This window comes from Rousettus aegyptiacus, unplaced genomic scaffold (genome assembly GCF_014176215.1).
Source record: "Rousettus aegyptiacus isolate mRouAeg1 unplaced genomic scaffold, mRouAeg1.p scaffold_m13_p_8, whole genome shotgun sequence".
In the NCBI taxonomy this organism is placed as follows: Eukaryota; Metazoa; Chordata; class Mammalia; order Chiroptera; family Pteropodidae; genus Rousettus; species Rousettus aegyptiacus.
Genome location: NW_023416311.1, coordinates 28,305,275 through 28,328,159, shown reverse-complemented (window position 1 = coordinate 28,328,159; position 22,885 = coordinate 28,305,275). Strand labels below are relative to the sequence as shown.

The 22,885-nt window shown below is 44.3% G+C and overlaps 1 protein-coding gene across 9 annotated transcripts in view; it reads left to right on the top strand.

The window, feature by feature from the left end:
• Positions 1 to 1,578: 1,578 nt before the first annotated feature.
• The window catches only part of CUX1 (cut like homeobox 1), a 342,512-nt gene continuing 321,205 nt past the window's right edge, over positions 1,579 to 22,885 (top strand). For 2 of the 9 annotated variants that reach the window (XM_036226211.1, XM_036226209.1), the window contains exon 1: positions 1,580 to 1,766. In XM_036226211.1, coding sequence (XP_036082104.1) covers positions 1,704 to 1,766 — 63 coding nt within the window. In that variant the 5' untranslated portion in view covers positions 1,580 to 1,703. Of the gene's footprint in view, positions 1,767 to 2,681; positions 3,359 to 22,885 lie in introns of those variants that run through there. The other 7 variants (XM_036226215.1, XM_036226210.1, XM_036226214.1 and 4 more) reach the window with 7 other exon arrangements.

The window sequence follows — 22,885 nt, the reverse complement described above, 5'->3', positions numbered from 1 at the left end:
CGCTGCCCTCTACCGGACAGCGCTGTTGGAGCTGCAGTGCGGTCTCCCGCCGATTGCGCGCGTCTCAGGTGCCTCACACCCAGGCTGCCCCCCGCGTCCCGAGGTCAAGAGCGCCCTGTCTGTTGCGGCGTCGCGGCATCTGTGGCAGAGGCTCCCGACGCGCCCCCCCCCCCCGCCCCCGGCACCAGCGCGCTCCCACCCGACTGTTCCCTGCCCCTTCTGCTGGTCAAGGCTGCGATATGAACACAGAAAGAACACCCCTCCAGACCTCAGGAACCGCGAGCTGACTCAACCGAGTCTCCTGGTTAGCGATGTGAGACCTGGGGTCCCGTGTGTTCTCTAAGTCCTGGGGACTTTCATTTCCAGTCACTTCATTCACATATGCTGAATTCATTCCTATGATCAATGCCAAACCCTCAAATTCAGTTGAAGAACAGTTATATTTCACGTTTTATTTTGTATTTCATGCAGATTTTATTTACATATAACTTTCAAGATTAAGTTATTTGGGGATTTGTTTTAACTAATTACACTTTAAATGAAGTGCAGGAGAGTAAAAGTGCAGTATTCCTACTGGAAACGCTAAAACTCACACGTGTATATAATCAATTAAAGATGACGATCATAAAACGTGTGCTTTTGCCAGGTTTCTGCAAAGAAAAAAAATCAAAAGAGAATTGACTTTTTGGTTTACATTTTAGCACTTATGTAAACTAGGGACCATCTTTCTGTTATAAATTCACCAACGCTTTCCAAGTTTCCGCACCCAAAGGAGTGAAAATCTAAGTGTCTGAAATACGGGAAGTTTCTAGGGCTGTTCAGCTGAAGCGGTGCGGGGGGTTACGGAGCTGTGCTCCAAGACTTTTCTTGTGGCCTCAGCTGGCGCAGCTCAGGAGAGTAGGAGCCACTCGGACCCCGGCCACCGGGGTTGCAGTGCCGTGGGGGGACCGCGCAGCCACTTTGCGGGGCATTAACGTGTGCGGCGATATGAGGGTTAGGGTTGGCTTCCCCTAACTGCAGTCCCAACATGAAACGTTGTCCCTGGAGAACTTGGTCTCTGAGTCCGGCTGGGGTGCAGGGAGGGGGTGGCTGTACGGCCAACACGCCCAGCATACGCCCGCTGCCGTGGGCCTCGGCTGCGTGCGGAGTCGGGGCTCGGGCAGGTGGTCGCGGTGGCTCGGCGTGCGAACCAAAGCTGCACTGTTTCCGCGCCTGCCCTAACGCAACAGCAGCCTCTAACCGAGGGCCCTGAAGGGGAGGCGCTCAGCCAGCGACCGCGACCCCCGGGGCTCTGACACACGCCCCAGGTGAGCGGGGCCCTAGGCCTCCTGTGGGGGCCCTGGGCTCCCCTCCCGCCGCCCACCAGCGCCCCCTCGGGGCCGGGCCGTCGGCCGCGCCCGCTGGGGCTGGGGGCCCGGGAGGGGCGGGGGTCGCGGGCCGGGCGCGGGGGGAGGGGGCAGGGGCAGGGGCCGTGTGCGCCAGGCCCGGCGGCGGCCGCCGCGCCCTCGGGCTTCGACTCCGGCTCCGGCTCGGGCTCGCCATGGCTGCGGCGGCGCCGTGAGGAGGAGTCCGCGTCCTCGGTGGCGGCGGCGACGGCCGGCTCCAGGCCGGGTTTTGGCGCCGCCCGCCTGCTGCCTCCTGGCGGCTCCTGAACTCCAGCCCCCTCTCTATCAGCCTCTCACTCCGTCTCAATATGTCTCAAGATGGCGGCCAATGTGGGATCGATGTTTCAATATTGGAAGCGCTTTGATTTACAGCAGCTGCAGGTCAGGCTTCTCCGCGCTCGGCCTCTCGCCCGGGGGTGGGGGCTGCGGGCAGTCGCGGCCTCCCCCGGGGCCCCGGGCTGCCCGGTCGCCGGGGGGCCGCGGCGGCGGGGAGGAGGGGGGTACCGGGGAAAGCGGGGCCGAGTCGGGGCCAAGTCCTTCTCGCTCTCTGGCCCCCATTGATAACTCGCTTGATCAGAAATTGATCCTCTTTGTTCAATTCATCGATCAGCCCAAGATGGCGCCGGGAGCCGCCGCCGCCACTGCTGCCCCCGGGGTCGGCCCCCACCCCGGGCGCCCCCCCGGCCCTGCGCCGCCGCCACCGCCGCCGCCGCCGGACCGGGGAGGGGGCGGCCCTGGCGGCTTGCGGGGTGCGCGCGCGAGCGGGGAGCAGGCGGCAGGCGGCGGCGGCGCCGCGTCGGGAGGGGGCTACGGCCCGGCGGCAGCGCCCGGCCGCACGCCCCGCGCCCCCGGCCCGCCGTATTCCCGGGGAAAGTTTGTGGGGAGTTGCTGTGGGGGGTGAAGCGCCTGCCTCTCCAGGAGGAGCCGCCGTCGCCACTGCCGCCGGCGCGGCGGAGCTGGGGCTGGTGGCGCTGTGGTGCCGCGGGCTCGGGGGAGGGTCAGAGCGGCCACCGGCGGCGGCGGCGCGGCCCGGCTCCGGCCAGGCGGGCTGGTGGCCGGCCGGGCGGGAGAGCGTCCGCGCTCCCCGGCCGGCCCGGGCCCCGGCCGCGGTCCTCGGCTGTCAGCGGGTCGGGCCGCGCCGCCCCTAGCACACCCAGCGTTGGGCTCCGGCGCGCACCCCAGGGTTTGTTTACGTCCGTGCGGACGCTCGGGGGCCACCCGCAGACCCGCTCTTTTGTGTGTCTGCACGAGTGGCGCGGACCGGCCCCTCCGCGGCCAGGGACACGGGTAGGGTCGCTTCGGGGAAACTTGCGAGGGGCGGCGAGGGCGCCTTGCGCGTGGAGCCCAGGGGTCAGGGCGCCCTGGAGCGTCCGGCAGACGCCGGTGAGGGTGCAGGCGGGGGTCTGCAACTTTCTCGGAGCGCAGGCCCGGCGCTGCGTCCCGGCGCGCTGTCGGACCAGGAGCGGGGCGCCTCCTCCTTGCCGCCTGTCCCGGCGGCCCTCGCCCTGCGCTCAGGGGCTCCCGCGGCCCCCAGTCAGCCCTTGCCGCGCACTCAGGGGCTTCCGCGGCCCCCAGCGACCCGTCAGCCCTCCTCGGGCCCTTTCCACGGAGGCCGTGCCTTCGTATCAGGGTCCGCGGGGGCAATGGAGCGCGCTACGGGTCCGCTCCGAAATGCCTTCTCGGGTCAGGTTCTCAAAAGCAAAACCTCGGGGGCCCCGCCGGACTGTGGCTTGCGGGGCGGTAGTCTGCCCGCCGAGCCCCGGGCGTCGCGGGGGAATCGTGCCGGGGCTCCCCATCAGGCGCCCGGGCGGTCACCGTGCCCAGGAGGCGCGTTCTTGCCTGTCACCTCCCACCCAGAGGAGCGGCGCGCCCTCTGGGTAAGCCCGGAACCTGTCAGCTCCGTGCTTGCGGTGCCTGGACAGCCTCGGGACTCTGCCAGGTGGATGTTGTGCGTAGCCGGAGCCAAGTTGAAGGTGAGCGGCAAGTGGGCCAGAAGCTCCGTGAGCGCTGGGGGCTGTCTGCGGCTTAGAAGAGTCCAGGGCGGCCTGGCGCTCCGGGGGTCCCTCAGTGTCCCTGGGGGCCGGCTACTGCTCCTAACTCTTAAGGCGTGCGTGAAGGAAGATAAACTTGGCGGAACTTTCCTAACCGGGAGGATTGGTGATAGTGTTCCACAATACTTTTAGGAGGAAAGCAAATGAAATCCAGATGCAGGCTTATTTGAAATGAAGCGGATTGGATTAAAACATATAAATGAAGTCTGACAACTTTAATTGTATATGCTTGTTTTCTGTCCTTGCCTACATAAGAACGATCACGCAGATTCATAGTCGTTATGAAATTACTTCAAATTTCTAGCTTAACTAGGAAGACTATGTGAACTATGTATTTACGATAAGATTAAAACTTAAAGGAGTTTGAGTATTTATTGACTAAAATAGATTACTCCAAAGTGTCTATTGTGTAAATTAGATTCCTGAATGTAATGAACACAGCCGAATGGCATTTTTGATAAATTGGTCTACCCTGTTTTAGTAAAAATAGCTCCCTTTTACCATAATTTAATTCTTGTGCTTACTGTAAAACCCGTTGTGGAGTTTTAAGAGACAAAACTTAATTTTCTTTTTTTCTTGTCTTCCTAAATGGGACATCTTGGTTTAACATAAATGAGGTTTCTTTTTTAAGCATCCCGGAAAAACTGCCTGGGAAATGCATTTGGTTTCTAGAGTCGTTAGATCTAATGAACTCTTTGACAGTGCCCTGTCCCTTCCCCCAAAGAGATTAGCTCCTTCTTCAGGATATCATAAGGATATTTAACTGTGTAACTGTAGAATTCGATTGAAAGTTTCCCTGTCAGTTTATGTGAATGAACAATTTGATGCCGATATTGAATTTAAAACACCATTCTCATTCCTGAGCACTCACCATTGGCTTTTGATGATAGGTATGATTTGGTCTTAAATGATTTCTTATTGCCACTTCATTGTATGTTTGAAAAACTTCAGTTGACTATGAAATGCCAAAGTTCAAGTATAAGGCTGAACACTTTTTCTCTGGGCCCTGAGGAGGCCTATTAAGTTGATATCTAGTTTAGCGTCATCTCTATTCCCACAGACAGTAAGTGACCCAATGAGACAGCAGTTTGAGAAGAAATAATTAATTAGTTTTAGACTCTTCTCATCTTTCCAGGACCCCTTCTGTTGAGATCAGTTTGCCTGCAGAGCCCAGTGTGGGTTGTGGCATTGATACCTGAGGGTAAAGAGGCTGGTCTCAGCTAGACCCAGATCCAGTCAAGAGACTTCAGCAGGTCTCTGTAAGATAAGGCCGTTGTGCGACTCTCCCAGAACCAGTGAGCAGGGCTGTGCTCTGTCCCTCCGCTTGTTCTGTCTTGAAACTGCCTTGGGACTCTGGAGTGAGTGCCCAGGAAGAGAGTTTCTCAAGATTGAGCTCTATTTCGTTTCCTTTTTAGTCCCAAAGGCTTGTGGTATGGAAGTTTCAGTGCTCTGGCATTGCTAAGACTAGTTGGACAAGTTTTTATCCTATCCCACACTTGTAAAAACCATGTTTTTTTTTTTTTAATAAGAAAAACACCATTGTATAAATTTGCCTTTTAAATACACATTTGAAAAGAGGACACTTTCTAAAACAAGCTCATGTAACTCTGTAGAGCTTTTCAGGATGGGGGCCTGCCAGTGACTGGCTTTCCTTTGTGTCATTATTCCTACATGTGACTAGTGTTCCCCTTTAAGGAACCTCTGCAAAAATAAACTTTAAATGTTTTCCTCTTTTTCAAAATAAAAAAGCAATTTCAGTTTTGCTGAAAGTCTATTTTCTGTTTATTTTTCTCCTGTTAAGAAAGTGTGTGTATGTTAACCATCATCCAGGACTATTTCCATAAGAAGGATATTGTTTTGATTGAAATATATATCCCATCTAGTACCCTTTATGGAATAATGAGCAAACAAATCAAGGATGTTTCCGCTGTCTTTGTTTTTGTTTTGTTTTGTTTTTTTTAACATCGGTGTCTTTGAGATTAGGTATGGGAGGGTCATTATTTGATTAAAATTTTGTTTCTTGGTTTTTTTGGTGCAAGTCAATGAAGGGATAAAGTTATACAACAACTCCTGTTACTTTCAGGGCCATAGAGACCCCTTTCACCTGCTTTTCCTATTTTATCTATCTCCTGCCAGTAGTTAGCTACGTGAGAAAGTTGGAAAAGGAAAGGGGACAGACTGCCAATCCCCTCAGGAATTATTCTTTTCTCATCCACTGAACTAAACTTAAAAATGCTGTCTGGTGAGCTGATTGAGCCCAAGACCTTTAATGGCTGTTGAAAAAGTCCTCTCCCTTGTTGTATACACTAAAACAAACCCATCAGAGTTTATGTGGGAACTCTGCAAAAACAATAGTTTGTGCTCCATGACCACCTCCCCTGCACCCACCCACCCCATTCCTACCTGTAAAGTCAACAGTCAAAACTGCTTCTGAGGCTATGCTCACATTTCAATTTAGGAGAGAAAACAGGCTTGTAGTAGAAAAAGCCATGTTTGTTTCAGCTCATTCTTAAAGCCCAAGGAACATCTGCAGTGAAATAAAGGAAGGACAAATTTGTTAGAGGAAAAAACTTGTCCTTTTTTTAAAAAAAGAAAATTCATCGTGTGAAAAATCCTACATAGTTAGGCCAAAATCCTACTTGTGCTTCCATTATGTAGTTCACGCATTTGGCTTCATATAAATTTCATATGTTTAAAAGACAGGTATATCTGATGGACTGTAACACAAATGTTACCTAAAAGTTACTGTAGAAATTATTCTAGCATAAGTTACTATAGAAGTTATTCTAACATACAGAATGAAACATAATTTTAGAGATTATTTTAAAACCTGTTTAACATAACTTAAAAAAATATATAGTTGCTTTCCCTATGAAAGATCTGATTTTTACAGGTAATTGTCAAAGATAGAAATTCGTGTATCTTGTCCTGTTGTTTTGTCTGAAGCTCTGCATTGTGGCTGCAGAGATAGTTTTGGTTTCAACAGAAATTCCCCTGCCTCTGATTGTTTAAACTTGACTCTTAATCTTATTTTAACATACTTACAATGTTCAAAAAACCCGGAAGAATTGTTTTGTATAAGTAGCAAGTGAATGTAGTTTAAACACTCAAGCAATTCTGGTATCTAATTGGAAACAGGTGGAATTCTTGGAATCCTGTATTTGAATCTTATTATAGCAAAGCACAGATACTTTTTACTTATGGCCATTTGTTTTGTTGAAGCTGTTTGAAGAGGAGCCCCGCGATCTCTCATTTTGCCCCACTTTCATTTACCCGGATGTTCCAGTCATGCTGGGCATTTTAAGAACTGGATCCTCTGTATGCCTTGGACACCTGAGAGAATTGTGCAAGTGTAGATCGTGGAACAAAAAAAGGACTTTAATGGCATAATTAGACAAGCAATTTAATATCTACATTATGTAACTTATAGCAAAGAGGTAAATTCATTTGTGATTTCTGATTTAATAAACATTGTTGTTAGCGTTTGGGCACACTTATTATAACCTGATAATGATTTAGATTTCAGAGAGAAACTACTTTCCCTAAAAATTCTACATTTAGAGATATCAGCTTAAATAGAGCCCCCCAAAAGAAATGGTTAGGGGAATAATTCAATAAAAATTAATGGTATGGCACTCTGAATTGTCTGTCATTTTTCCTATTCTAGTTTTCAAAACCAGCTAATAGCTTTGGTTTTGCTGTATGTTGAAGAACCAAGTTTTTGGTTGGTGTTTAGGTGTTGATTTTATTGAAGAGCTCTTGGCCCTGTCACATTTCTGGATTTGCTGAACTGTAATCAGCCCTGCTTTTCAACTGTCTTCTGAGAAAGTTGGTAGAGGAGAGTGATCTTTGCCTGGGCAAGAGGTGTCCCTGCAGGAAGTTACCTGGGGTTGAGGGAGAACTGGTGGTGTTGCTCTCTCATTTGTGCCATGCCTGAAGCAACTTTGAAGTACCTGGACTGTGACTTAAAGATTTTAAAAAGTGTATCGTATTACCCTATTCACATAATATGACACATTTAAAAACATAATGAGGGAGAACAACTCTGAAAGACATTTAATTTGTTGCAAAACCCATTAAGAACCTTTCCTTTGAAAAGTAAACTCTCCAATAAAAATAGTTCTAATTCTTGCTGTCATAAAATAACGATAAGATGTTGTTAGTACACAAAATAAATGTCAGTTTCTTCATTTGAATCTGAAGGCTTACCTTAGTGCAGGAGGCCCAGAGCAGAATTTTTGTTTACTAGATCCCTTGTACCACAGGCAGCCTAGGAAGTTCCCTAAAAGTGACTGGTATGAATTCCTATTCAGAAAACCCCACCCTTCACCCTTGCACCCCCTCAGAAACACCATCAGAAAGATGACTGGAAAGGAACAAGGTTGGGAGTGTTTGTTCCAAGAATTTACCTAACACAGTGGAGCAATTGGAAAAATAGCCAGGTAGGAGGTTTACATGAAATTTACTAGATTCTTCAACAAAGTGGCCCACACCTATATGAAACACAAGAGGCCAGGACAGGCCTAACGGGTCTGGCCCTTGACCTGGCTGACTCAGTTAGCTGACAGTTGAAATCCTGGATGCTTTTGACTCTGAATTATAAAGTTAATGTCAGAGGAAATTAGCAGAGCTTACTCTGAAATTTGTTCTTTCTTAGCATTAGCTAGAATATACCAGCATGGGGCCTGTTAAAGACATTTTTCTATTTTTGTTTATTCAATAAGTAAAGGCAGTTAACATTTCTTAAAAAGATATATGGCTTTGAGATGTTTCAAGTTTGGTTAAGGGAAAAACAAATTGACAAATTAGCTTTAAGTGAATATTGTGAAATTGTGAGAAATAGAATGTCATTCTTATTGTCATTAAAATTTTATTTGCTTGTTGACAGCTTTTTGCTAAATGTAGGATATTCAGATCCTGTCTACCCAACTGTAAAAAAACCCAAAACAAAAAACCAATCAACCAACTCAAAAGCTTCCCAATTGCCCCCTAAAAGTAAGTTTTTCTTACATTGCCTTTTTCCTTCTAATTGTTAATATTTTATTTTCTAACATAGTTTTATGTGTTTAAAAAGAATGTGAACTCATTTGGGCTTGCAAGGGTCTTTGGTTTATTGCCACTCCAGTTTCTAGGGGAGAAATTGCTATTTAGATCAAAATAATTTGATTAAAACTAGTAAATGACACCAAAGGTAAATCCTTGTTCTTAAGGATCCTGAAGCCACAAACATAAGCAAGGCCGGTGGATCACAGGTAAAGGAGAGGTCTCTGTGGAGCCACACTCAGCCTGGGCACTGCTAGCCCCAAATGCCTGCTGTCACCACTGCCTACCATTTCTTTCCCCTCTTCTGAGCTCCTGCCCTGCCAGTCAGTCCCCTCCTTTGTTGTGACAATGAGTTTTTAAAAAAGTATTCCTGGAGCATCATTATTTTGAGATTCTTGGAAGGAATGTAAATTAAACAAAATTCTTACGGGAGGGAATCGTATATTTAATTTTTGATTAGGTTTAGAAAAGACTCCTTTTTTTTACCCTGAAAATAGGAACAATTCTGTTGCTCCTATCACCATTTTTGCTTCATTCTGAAAGGTGTGGCAGATAATGGTGAAAGATGTCCTTTATTTTCTGTTTTTCACCATAGTCATTGACCTAGAACTTATTATTTGTTTCACATTGTTCTGTTCTGCTCTCGCCAAGCATGTAGATAGCAACTGCCCATAGAACATAAACTTTTTAAAGGGGAAAGATTTTGAGTCACCAACGTAATAGAAATTACAATTAAAATTATAAGTAAACCTTCAAGTCAAATTTCATCTTCCTTTTCTGTTCACACAGAAATGTTATAAGACATACAATTTTGAAACAGAAAATTGAGTATAGGAGCATTCGTGTCAACCAGTGTAGAAACATTAATTTATTGGAATTGTATCTTGACTCGCTTACTTAATACTGCATGCTATCGCATCATTCAGCGAAGTAGGAAACAAGGTCAGGTTTGGAATCATGCTTTTGTTCCATAGGCATGAATGGAACCTAGGAACCAGACAGAAGCCTAGGCAACTGTAGGGTGCCTAGGTGACTTGGTCCTCTACGGGCCTCACAGTTACAGGCAAATGCAGAGGATCAGTGAGGTGGCCAGGGCCCAGCAAGTACCTTAGAGAGCAGTGTTATATAATCAGGGTGTTGCCACCTGGAGCTGGTCATCCTAGAGGGAATGCTGTCATCTGTCTTCTCCCCTACCTACTACTCAGCCCTGACACCCCACTTTGTCAGCATTGATGTGGGATTGGGAAAGGAAGGATAGTTCTAGTTATGGTTGAATGTCATTGCCATGGGAGTACGAAATGGTTTGCTGTTGTTTTACATTGCTCTGTGTTGGCACATAATTATGCTGTCATTTAAAAACACACTGATACTTTAATAAATTTGTGTGCGTGTATGCAGTTAGTTTAGGCAGCTGCTTGTATGTGAGACCCAAACCTTTCTAACATTCAAGAGCTGGATATACAGCTTTTTCTTGTTTCAGAGTTGTCTGTTTGAAACAGGTCACAATCCATTATAGATGTGGCTGCCAGATTAATCTTTGCAAATCATCGATTTCATCACGTCATTCCTCTCCTTAAACACCAAAGAGGTTCACTTTGGCACAGAATGGAGACCACATTTTTCAGGCCAGAAGACAAGAGTTTCTGATGGTTGTCTCTACCTTACCTAAACCTTGCCCCGTTTAGAAGGATCCCAGATTCGTCATCCTTTCTTTGCACATCTAAGCCTTTTTTCACTCTTTACATCCTTTCTTTGTACATCTAAGCCTTTTTTCACTCTTTACTTCGTTTTAAAATCAGTGCTGCAGGAGAGCACCTGTGCGCAAGGCACTGCGATGCAGGGTAGATGGCAGCCTTTTATGGGCCGAGGTGGACAGGGCAGTCAGGATTCGGCTGTGACAGATTCGTGTGCTTGGAGCTGTGTGTATGAGAGGTTGGAGGGCTGCAGAGGAAGGTTGTTAAGATGGGGGGTGCGGGGGTGGGGTGGTGGAAGTTGGTAGAGTGGGCTGGAAAAGTGTCCTGGTTGAGAGGAAAAAGCTTGAGCCGAGGTCTGATTGCCTGGGAGAGAATGGGGAAAGGGCCTTCCAGCAGAACAGTGTGGGGGTGGCTGGTGGTTTCTGAGGCCTCTTCTCTGCTCTCTGGCTTCCCTCTCACTGGTTCTGACCACTTGCACCCACCATAGCTTCCGGCCATCCTTATCATTCATGCTCCTGTTCTCCACCTTATGTTATGCACCTGCTGTTTCACCCTGCCTGCGGCACCCAGTAAGTCCTGCTGCATGAAAACTGGGCCTCTTTTAAGGGGACAGTCACATGTGTTCTGATTTAGGACTTATTCAGATAGTTAACTTGAGAATGCAAACAGAATTATTTTTAGGATTGTGAGAGGTGCGTAGGTTATATTAAAATGGCTGTGTTTTGCAAGCTACTGATAGGTACACACTGATTGAACGTGAATTTCTTTTTGATTCACATTTATTAATTCCTTTGCATTGGGTAAAATATACATAATTATATTTGTGGCACATAAAACAAAAAAATTCACATTTTAAAAACTAGAATTGGGTAGAACGATCCTTTGACAGAGATTTAATTTAGCCTTTGACGCTGTTCACAGCTGACATAGGAGGAAACTTCCCCATATGATTGGGGAAAACGCATATTGTAATGATCGTAACCCACTCATGCAAGAGAAAGTGAGTAGAAAGAAACACGAAGGTCTGGGTGTCAGCACTGGAGAAATGTCCTGTGTGTGCTCAGCCTCCAGAAGCTGCCTGTGGGTCTGGCATGGGTCTGGGCAGAGGCTCTGGGCCAGCCCAGTTTCAGAGCAGTGGCCTTCATAGCCTGCATGCTTTCTCTGCTTCTTCATTTACAAAGAAAGTACCTAGGATATTTTTGTAGGGGTGACGTCACTGTCTGGCTGCATGAACATTTGCATGGATTTGAGGAAGTGAGGGCTGCTGGGACTTCACTGAGAGGGGGGCTGAGAGGAGCCACAGACCCTGGGTCCAGCATGGGTGGCGGTGGAGCCTGGCATCCAGAGACAGGGAGGAGAAAGAAGAGCAACCCCAGGTCGGGGAGAGAGTGTGTTCCTTATGGGACATGTGGGATTTGGGGGACTGGTAGGCATTCAGAATCTGAGCCCTGGGAAAACAGAGGGGTGCAGCTCAGTAGAGAGGTTGGTGTTGAAGTCTAGAAGATTTGAAACCTGGGATGTGAAGCCTGTGGAGGATTTATTTGTGTTTTGGTTGATGCTTGAGAGTTTGGTGTATTGTTTGAGGTGGGGAAGGCTGGAGAGAACTAATCTTAACTAGGGAACCCCACCCTCATGTCTGACTTTCCCGGTCGTAGAGCTAGGACTGCATGATGTTTCAGTAAAAGGAGAAGAGAAGGAAAGCATTGCTGGCGAGATTGGACTCCACATATTGTAGCTGGTTTTATTTCCACTGATGACAAGACAGGTGTTTTGAAAAGGGTTTTTTTTTTTTAAACATATACACTAACAGCTGTCATTTCCTGACCATAGGCAGTGTTGATTTAGGCTCTTGATTTCTTTCCTGTCATGCACACAACAGCCCCATGGAAGAGGTACAGAATGGCTGGTAGGTGAGAAGCTGGTGAGTAGAAGGTAGATACCTGATCTGCTGTGCTCCAGTCCGTGCTTTTCCTGCCAACCCTCCTGTTCCCAAGACCAGCTCTCAGTTAATGTGGTTGGATCCTCGTGCTGAGGCTATGGGGGAATTCAAAAGAGATCCTCTGTCCATGGGCCACCCAAGATGAGCTTGGTGATGGATGAGTCAATATGAGTAGCTAGAGATTAAAATAAAGCCTGTAAGGTGGATGTGAAGATATTTGGGTTGACTGGTGGATAGACACCTGGTTGAGACCTTGGCTGGATCAGACATGTTCTAGAGCTTCCCCTGCCCCAAGACTTCAGACTCAGCTCATAGATAGAGCTCCACAGAACAGGATTATCTGATGGATTATCCTCCCCTGGACCATGAGCATTCCTGTTAGCAAACTTTATCTGATAGCTGAGGTGCAGTTATGACAGCAGACTGAAAGCAGCACTTTTGATTATGTTACCTGCTGTCCCTCCATGCCCCATCCATGCATTCAGCAAATTTGCTGGAAGAGTTTTGGGGAAATGGTTGGCAGGAGAGAGGCCTCATTGTGGGATCTGGGCTGGAGGGAGGGAGGGCACGAGTTGGCCGAGGAACGATTGTGCACTGTCCAGCGGGCAGTTCTCCTGCGAGCACCAGACTGAGAGCATGAGTCTCAACCAGGCCTTTTTTTCTGAGACGCTGGGCCTGATGCTGGTGCTGGGGAGCAATTTGCTGTTATATACTAATGTTTGTATTTAGCCCTTTAATGGCCAAGACAAAATTCCCACTCTCTTAGCCCCTGGGAAAACAGTTGATTTAGGCAGTGTAGTGATACTGGATTCAGACCTATGCTCATGACCTGGAAGCACTGGCTACACAGGGTTTTTTTTTTGTTCTGTTATACGTGAAGGCAGTGTTGGGTGAGTTCAGTAGGAGACTTGCTTTATAAAGGCGTCTGTCTACTGGTGGGTATCTGCCCAGAGAGAAGTCTGGTCAGGTGACACTCCTTAGTTCTTAGCTTATGTTCCTCAAGGAATTCTCATGGAGAAATTGAGCTTTTAGGCTACTCTGGATTCAGATAATATTTTCGCATGCCTGCTTATTTGTGATTATGCAGCTTGTTTTGTAATACAGTTATAAATTTTAAAAAAAGGAAATATCCAAAAAGGTATGCTGATCTTAGAAATAATGCCCATTTGGATAATGTTGTTTATAGTTTTGTTTGTTTTTGGAACGACTCTTTTTTTAATAGATTGTTGTGGCAGTTCATTCATTCATCGAGCATGTCTCCATGGTGTCTGACCATTTCACTGGCTCATCCTATTCAAGCCTCAGGGGTCCCCAGTCCTACTGGTTAGAGAACTGCAGGAGACACAGGCAACAGATTATAAGGGTTGGGGTGTCTAACATATGTTGAGAGCAGGGCAGGGGACTAGAAAGATGGGCCTTGGCCATCTTGCTCCATCGATTTATGTTATCTCCTATGGGCCGGGTACTGTTCTAGCACAACATTATAATGGTCCAAGCAGCAGGAAATCCCTGCCTTCAGGGAACTTACATTTTATCAGGGGAGACAAAATAAGCATAAGAATAAATTAGTTACAGAGTACCAGTGCCAGGGCCTGGGAACAGACTGAGCAGGTCCTCTGCAAAGTCCCATGGAGTCATTTCTGGTTCTGTAGGTCCTGAGAAATACTGCCTTTTATAATGAAGAGGAACAACTCAGCACTCAGATTTGTGTTTAGGAAGATCCTTCTAGAATCCTCATTTGAAAGGCGGACCAGAGTGTGGAGGGAGTAGTGATAAAGAATGGAGCTGGAAGGGTGTGGCAGTCATAGTCCAGTAAGAGATGGAGAGGGAGTGAGCCAGCAGAGAAGATGCCAGACTGAGTGCTTGGGGGTGAGGGTGGGGCAGGTGCCCTGGCACTGGTGTTTCCCGGAGGGCCACTGAGATCGAAGTGGCCATGGCAGAGATGGGGCTGGGAGAGTGGCAGTTAGACAAGCCACCTGTGGGGGAGGTGTCAGCAGAGGAGACTAAGGCTGGGAAGAACTGCTGTGGAAGGAGCAGGGAGCAGTGCATGAATGAATGGTCTTCAGGGTCCAGCTGACACAGTATATCCAGCTGGCCAGCATCACCTCGTGCCTGGTGATGGGCCTTCCGGGGGTGGCCTGTGCACACGGCTGCCTGGCTGGGCCCTACAGATTTATTAAAAGCAGGTGGGGTGACTGCCCTGTACTTGAGCACTGGGTGAGTGACTCAGATATGTGTAGAAACAGCTGGGAGTTTCTTTCTTCATCTGTATTTGCTTTTTGTTGGTAATCCTTTGTAATTCTTCAGTTTCATGATGTAATTTTAATGGAATTAAACTTGAACACTTCAAAATTATGTAGTTAATTACAACTAATTATATTGCGATACCTGGTGTCAAGTCAGGTACCTGCTGGGGGGAGGGTCATATTGCTGGCTATCAGGACCTGACCTCCACTTTCTGTGCAGCATCTAACTGCACCCCAGTGTGTGACTGGCTGCCTTTTGGGCTGCCCAGGTGCCTTGTCCCGCCTCACAAGGAGCAGCTCCCTAGACTTGCCAAGGTGTGAGACAAGTGAGAAGTGCAGGAAGGGAGAAAGGGAGGGTGATAGTGTGCATGTGGGGAAGGGTTGATTTAGGGTGCAAAGGCTCAAACTTGGATTGCAGGTTGGAGAGAAGGACTCCTGCTGGGAAAGTGAGTTTGGAGTGGCTGGAGGGAAGCTGAAGGCACTAGTGTACAATTCTTTGGAATATGGGAGGCAGGTAATCTTCAAGTGAAAGTGAAGGCTTCAGGAATGGGAAAGACTTTTTGGAGAAAGGAAAAGGTACAAGAGCCACCTTAGGGTGAAAGAGGAAGGTGGAAGCCAGCTTTAAAAATACTGCTGTGTGATATTTCATTCTAGGAGGTCAGGGTGCAGGGTTTCTGGGACTAGTAAACGGAGCCTCAGACCCCACGATGGAGCTCTATGTTTCTAGGATTCCTCTTTGTAAGTAGTGGTTGGTTTTATTTTGTGTTAGAAGGAGGGGGTCTTGCTAGGAGATCTCTACCCTAATTGACCATTGCCCCTAAAGCTGGGACATGCAGCCCTTCTCAGATGGGGATGCTGTGTTCACTGAGGGTACCTTGGTCAGAGCTTGCTGTCCTGTTCCTGCACACCTGCCCGCTTGCCCTTCCTTGAATGAGGAAGACGGACACACTGCCATCCAGCTGTTCCAGGGAAGTTTCTTGGAATGGACTTCAAATGGTAGTGGCCACATGTGGCATTCAGTGGCCATTGTCCTATGTCTGTGAGATATGTGCTATTTATTTGAGAGGCCTGGGGCATCTTTACAAAAGTTTATCTTTACATCCCAAACCAGAGAGGTTTTCTTAATGCTTTGTGAATTTTCCACGGTGTTTTCCTGTTGCATATGTAGAGCAAACTGCACTGGCAAAGGAGTGTCTTAGCTTCTGAAGCACAAGCTCAGGCAGGTGTTTGGGTTAGGGCCATGAGGAGGCCTGTCTTAAAATTTTTCTATTTTTAAAGGGGAGTAAAATTTGAAAACATTTGAGTATATAGCTAGTTTTAAGTGTTTTTGGTGGGGGCACAATCTTGCGGAGCATGCTCTGAAGTTTTTTTGTTGTTGAACATGCTCCTTGTCTTGGTACAAAGAGCAGCTCCTTTTATGTACTGCCCGATACTTCCACCTGTTACTTTTTATTTTTAAGATAAAATTCATATGAAATTCACTACTTTAACCTTTTTAAAGTATACAATTCATCGTTTGTTAGTACATTCACAAGGCTGTACAATCATCACTACAGTCTTTCTCTAGAACATTCCAGCAGCCCAACAAGAAACCCCATACTTGTACTCCCAAACCCCCACCCCTCATCCCGCCGCTATATAACCATGAATCTACTTTCTGTCTTTATAGATTCACCTATTCTGGATATTGCTCATAAAAATGGAATCATGTAATATGTGGTCTTTTGTGTCTTGCTGCTTTCACTCAGCATAATGTTTCCTACGTTTGTCCATGTCGTAGTGTGTGTCAGTACTTTGTTCCTTCTTAGGGCTGAATAACATCCATGGCGTGGTTAAACAGCATTTTGTTTATCCTTTAATAATTTTTTGGGCATTTGGGTTATTTCTGTTTTGGAGCTACTATGAATAATGCTGCTGTGAACATCTTTGTACATGTTTTTGTTGAAGGTATGTTTTCAGTTTTCCTAGGTATATACTTGGGAGTGGAATTGCTGGGTCATATATAGTAACTATGTTTAATTTTTTGAGTCTGTTACTTTCTGACCTCTTATGTATAACTCCTGTTTGTTCTCCAGCATGCTCATGTTAACACTACATAGTTTCTCCATTTTATTCTCTTCTGTTCTTCCTCTCTCCCTACAGTTTCTCAGGTGGTGGGGTAGCCTCTCCCCTCTGCCCACCCTCCCACTGTAATGTACAAATGGATTTGTGGAAAGGCCGGAGGAGTAGTTTGAATGAGAGCAGACCCTGTTGTTTGCCCACCCGGATGTCTCCCTTCCCTGCTTTCTTTCATTGCTCATTAGCAAGCAGTGTCTCGCCTGCTGGGGATAAAACTTGACGTTTGTTTAAACTAAACTTGGTAGTTACTGTCCTCTGGCCAGGTGTGGTGGGCATTTTACTTTGGCTGGAGAGACAGAGTGTCTGGGTAGAGTTGCAGATGAGAAAGTGCTGCTTCTCTGATAAAAGTTGACCAGCTGGGACAAACTGCAGTTTTCTGCCTGTGAACACTGCTGTGCAGGAAGAGGCCGTCCAGGCCTACTACCACTGTCTTAGCCCTGTAGTGTGGGCTCAAGACAAAGTGCAATGGCAGAGGATGCAGAGCAAAAGACATAAGGAACCTGGGCCCTCAATTCTGCAGTTGCCCTGCCTCCAGCTTTCTTTGACGTGAAACAAGAATATTATAGTTAAAATCCACATCATAGAAAGTTTCTCTTGATTGCTTTGACTTGGTGTGGATTACAGGTAATGTTTTTGAAGTGCATCAGTCCTGGGTGAATGTAGACTTGAGAGTGTGATGAGAACATGTGTGCGCTAAGCTCTCTTTTCTAATAGCAAGCAGAATTACATTTGCCAAGCCAGATGTCCCTTAATACTTTAGATTTAGCCAATAAAGCATTAAGCAATTAGAATGGTTAATATTCAGTTAAGTATAATTAGAAGCTGGTGTAAATTGTGAATGAAATTGACAGGTTCCATAAGTTACAGCAAAATACCAGATCTTACTCAGTTTTGTATGTGTATCTATGTAGGGCTGTCAATTATAGGTATGCCATCTTACATCCTCAGTGGAATAGAAATGAGAGGCTGTTCTCAACTCAGTTTACTATAATTTTCAAAGTTTAGGAACATCTTGCCAGGTTTATTATGTTAAAGATTGAAATATTTAAGTCAAATTGTAAGAGTTTAACAACTCATTTCTACACTCTGGTCAGGAAAAAACAAATCTCAATTTTCTGCTTGCCTTCAGGCTATGTGTGTGTGTTGTGTGTATGTGTATGCACCCACGGCTTACCCTACCTGAGTTGCATTAATCACTCCTCTGCACAGCACATCATAATTCATCTTATAAAATTTTTTATCCTTTATGCTCATCCCCATTTCTAGTCCCCTCCTTGCCTCATTCTAATGTGTTTACTATGCCTTAATATGTGTATTTCTATAAACTATGTGACCTGTTTTGTATGTATAAGTTTTAATTTATAAGTATGGCATTGTGTAATAAATCTTTCTCTCCTTCCTTTTCACTCATCACTGTTTTTGAGATCTCTCCATGTTAACTCCCTATAAATTTCGTTCACCATTTATGATTGCTGCATCAGAATCCATCTTAAGAATCCACTTGTCTTAACTCAGGCTGCTATAACAAATACCATAGACTGGGTGGGTTCAATAACATTTATTACTCACAGTTCTGGAGGCTAGGAAGTCCGAGAACAAGCTACCTGCAGACTTGATTCCTGGTGAGGACCTTTTTCCTAGGTTTTAGACAGCCATCTTCTTGCTGTATTCTCAACATGATGGAAGGTATTGAGAGAAGTGTAGGAAGCTCTCTGGTGTCTCTTTTTATAAGATCACTAATCTCATCATGGGGTTCCCACCCCCATAACCTCATCTCAACCTAAGTACCTCCCAAAGGCCCCGTCTCCAAACACCATCATAGTGAGGGCTGGGGCTTGAACATATGAATTTGAGGGGCACAGTGCAGTCCATAGCACCACCCTAACACACACGTCTATATTTCTGGGATGGCTACCTAACACCCCAGTGCCTTGGCCATCTTTACATCTCTTGACCGATGTCCAGGAGTGGATCGTTGAGTCCCAGGTTGAAAGCTGTTCTTAATTCACTAAGGACTGCCAGATTGCTTCCCAGAGTGGCCATATCACTTTACTCTCCCACACACTCATCAGCACTTCCTAGAGACTTTTTGCCATTCTCGTGGTTTTGAAAGTGCTGCTTCAACAAAAGTGATTTTTCTCTGATCACTGGTAAGGTTTATACTTGTTATAAACCTCATTTTATACTTGGTAGGTTTTCAGAGTTCCCCTTCTGTAAAGTGTCTGGTCATATAGTTTGTCTTTTTTTTTTTTTTTAACGGTCTACCATCTTTTTATTGATTTGCTAGAGTTAGCTGTGTATTTTACATGCTAATCCTTTGTTGGTTTTCAATGTTGCAGATATCTTCTCCCAGTCCCTCACTGTTTGTCAATTGTCTGTTGTGACCTTTAATAAATAGAAAAACCTAATTTTGGTCAAGTGAGATCTTTCAGTTTTTACACTCGTGTTTTGTGTCATTTCAGTCTGGTTTGAGAAAATCTTATCCACTCAAGGTCACAAAGATATTTATACTTTGATAGCCATTTAGATTTGTCTTCCACATTTAAATCTTTAGGTTGGAGGTGATTTTTGGGTAGAGTGTGAGGGCGTCAGATTTTCCAGCGCTGCCTGCGGAACAGTCTTACCTTCTACCTGCTGAATTGAGACGTTTCCTCTACTGTACTCCCAAGTCCCCATATATATGTGGATATGTATCCGAAGTCATCCTTTTGTTCTCCTGCCCTGTTTGTTTTTTCTTGCAGGAGAACTACACCATTTTAATTTTTGTGACTTTATACTGTGTCTGTATTTCTGATTGGTGGAATTTATCTTCTTTTCCTTTTTTCAAAATATCTTAGCTACTCAAGGTCCATTATCCTTTCATGCACATTTCTGTCAATTTCTCCATAATTTCTGCTGGAGTTTTTACTGGATTTGTATTAAATACACAGATTGATTCAGGGGAGAATTAATACGTTTAAGCTGTCTCATCCTTGAACAAGGATATTTCTCCATTTATTTAGGTCTCGTTTCTCTCCGTAAAGGTTTTATGCATTTTTTATTAGATTAATTCCTAATTCTTTACAGTTTCGAATTGTGAATAGTGTCTTATTGTTAATTTTTTTTTTCTAATTGATTATTGTAGTACAGAGGAAAACAATGGGTTTTTGTTTACTGATTTTGAAACTGGCAGGCTTGCTAAATCTCTTACTACTTTTACTGGTTAACTTGATTCTATTGTATTTCTCAGGAGACAGTATCATATACAAAAAAGTGACACTTTTTTTGTCCTTTTCCTTCCACTTCTTATGCTGTACTGATTTGTTTTGTTGGCCACAACCTCAAGGACCCCGTAGCACAGTGGTGGTGATGATCTGCCTTTTCTTTCCTTGTCTTACAGGGAATGTGTCGAAAGGAGATTTTTAGGAGAAGCTTTAAATAATTGGGTTAAGGAACTACCTTAACTCTATTTTCCCTGATTTTCTGAGAATTTTTATCATGAACAGATGTTAACTCTTGGCAAATACTTTTACTTAAAATGTATTCATGTTCATGCAGTTTTTATTCCTAATCCGTGAATGTGGTAAATTACATTGTTATATGCTCTGATGTTGAATTATCTTTGCATTCTGGGCTAAACTCTTCATAGTCTTGTATTTTAAAAATATTGTTGGATTCGATATACAGTTTTTACATCTGTGTTATTAAATGAAATTGGCCTATAATTTTCTTATCATTATCCAGTTAATTGAGGTTCTAGTAGTCTCATAAAATGGGTTAAAATTGATTTGAAATTATTTGTATAAGTTGAGGATTCTCCGTATCTTAAATCTAATAGGGCTTACCTGTGAAGCTATCGAGCCTGAGACAGAGTAGCTGGGGAGATGTTTACCATTTCATTTTCCTTGTTATTGTTTGGTCAATCCAAGTTTTCTATTCTTAGACCAATTTTAGCATCTTATAATTTTCTACAAATGTACTTGTTTCATTGAGATTTTAAAACATATGATTGTTCATAATATTTTTATTTTTGTAAATATGTTTTAGCTCTAGCTGTTTCTCTTTTCCTTTCTACATTCTCAGTGACTGAATTTGTTTAAACCTTTTTTATTTTCACTCTCACATAGAGTTTTGTTTGTCTTATTAACTTAAAAAAACCAGCTTTTAGTTCTTTTAATTTCTTCGCCTTTGTGTGTGTGTGTGTGTGTTTTTTTTTTTTTTTGGCGGGGGGAAGGGTGGATAAGGGGTGGTTTATGTGGCTGAATTCCCACCTTTATTCCCACCTTTATTCCACTCTGTAATCTTTAAGGTCACTCTCTTTTCCTAACCTTTTCTTTTAATGCTCAGCTTTTTAATTTGATTTCTTTCTCACTTTCTGATAAATGTATCCAGAGCCATAATATTTCTTCTAAGTATTATTTTAGTTGTGCTCCACAAATTTTTACATGGAGTGCTTTCATTTTTATTCATTTTGTAATTTTGTATTTATTTTATAATTTCACTTATAATTTCCTCCTTAACCCAAGGGTTACTTAATAGTATATATTTTTTAGATTTTGACATTTTTCTTTAATAACTTTTCTTTTGTTATTGATGTCTATTTTTATTACATATGGTCAGAGAACATATTTAACATGCTGCCAATTCTTTGGAATATATGAGAATTTTTCGTGCGTTGCACATGGTGGATTTTCGTAAATGTCCTCAAAAAGAATGTGCTAAAAAGAATGTGTTACTTGGGCATACATTTTTCGCTATATATTATTTTGAGCTTATTCATGTTATGTAATTTTTCTATGTCTTTGCTAATATTCTTCCTGGAATTTACAAATCATTACATTATTTTATATTAAGGCTCTATGTATATGATCATCATCTTTATATATTTCTGATTTATTGTTCCTTTTTATGGTGTATATATAGACTTCATCATTTATGATGTTTTCCTACCTTAAATTCTAATTGTTTTGATGTTAAAATTATTATTCTTTTTTGTTTGTTTGTTTTGACTTCTATTTGCCTAATGCTTTTTCTCTTCCATTATTTCTCTTTCTATGTCCTTTTACTTTCAGGGTTCTATTTTAGGTACACGATGCAGGATCTTGTTTTTGTAAACCCAAACTGAGAGTCCGTTTGATTAGTGAATTTAACTGGTATACATTTATGGTGATTGTGATTATATTAGGACTTCTGCAATTTTATTTTGTGTTCTTTTTACCATTTCTTTTTTGGGAGTAACTTGTGAAGTTTTATTGGGTCGAATATTTCTCTGATGGATTTTAAAATTCTGCAATCTGTTCTTTTGGAATTCAGAATCTTGATTATTTCTATAATTATTAAGACTTAGCATGTGTTTATTTTTCCTATCAGTTTCTAAATTTTGTCAATATCTCTGTCCCATTTCCTGTTTCCACCAGGCTCTCTTCTCACTACAGGTTTTTACTGTGCTTATTTAAATTTATTGTTCAGTCGAATCCATTAACTCTTTCTCTGTACAGGTTGCTGGGCTAGTTGGTTTCTGTTTTCTAGTGTTTGCTCTCTTTCTGGCTGTTTTTGCCTGTGACCTGTGGTCACCTAGGTCTCAAGGTGTTATCTGATCACTTAGCCTTGGGGGAAGAGTTAAGGGCACAGCTTACCAGCCCAGGTGTTTGGTAGAGAGGGGCATGTCTTAGGTAGAGGGCTTGGGGAGGGGGGTGGGGGTTCAGTAGGCCCCTCAGAGAACCTCTTGGTGCCTTGCTTCAGTCACATCTGTTTGCCTAGGGCTGCCTATTTCTGATGTTATTGCTCAATTGTATAACCCTTATTGTATTTTAGGAATCCTTGGGGCAGGGAGGGAGTTGCCCTCAAATTCTGATTCTATTTGTCTGGGGTGGGCATTGATAATTTTTAAAACTTCTCATGATGAGAGTGGGATATGGTATAGGCTGGCCATGAATGGATAATTGTTGAAGCTGGGAGATGGTACTTAGGGTTTCATTACACAGTTTGTGTACATCCGAGGTACATCAGTGTGCAGCTGAAGTTCTGGCTACCTCCTGGCTAAGACCCACTGGCTATAGCCTGTGGTATGGAGATAGAGGTGGGGAGGGTATAGAAGAGGCTAGCTAGATAGGCCTGGGGTTGGCTGCCAGAACATTTAAAATGACGTACGTGATATATATTATATTTCTAGTGGACAATGGTGTTTTAATCTAGACCGTTGCAACTCAAAGAGGTCCATGAACCAGCAGCAAGGATATCATAACCTAGGAGCTTGTTAGAAATGCAGACTCTTAGGTTTCACCCCAGACTGCCTGAGTCGGAATCTGCATTTTTATAAGATCCCCAGGTTAATCACATGCACAGTTAAAATTTGACAAGCACTGGCTTAGATCCTTTTAAAAGGGATGGTTAGTTTTATTTAATTCATATATTAGTAGAGTGACTCCTC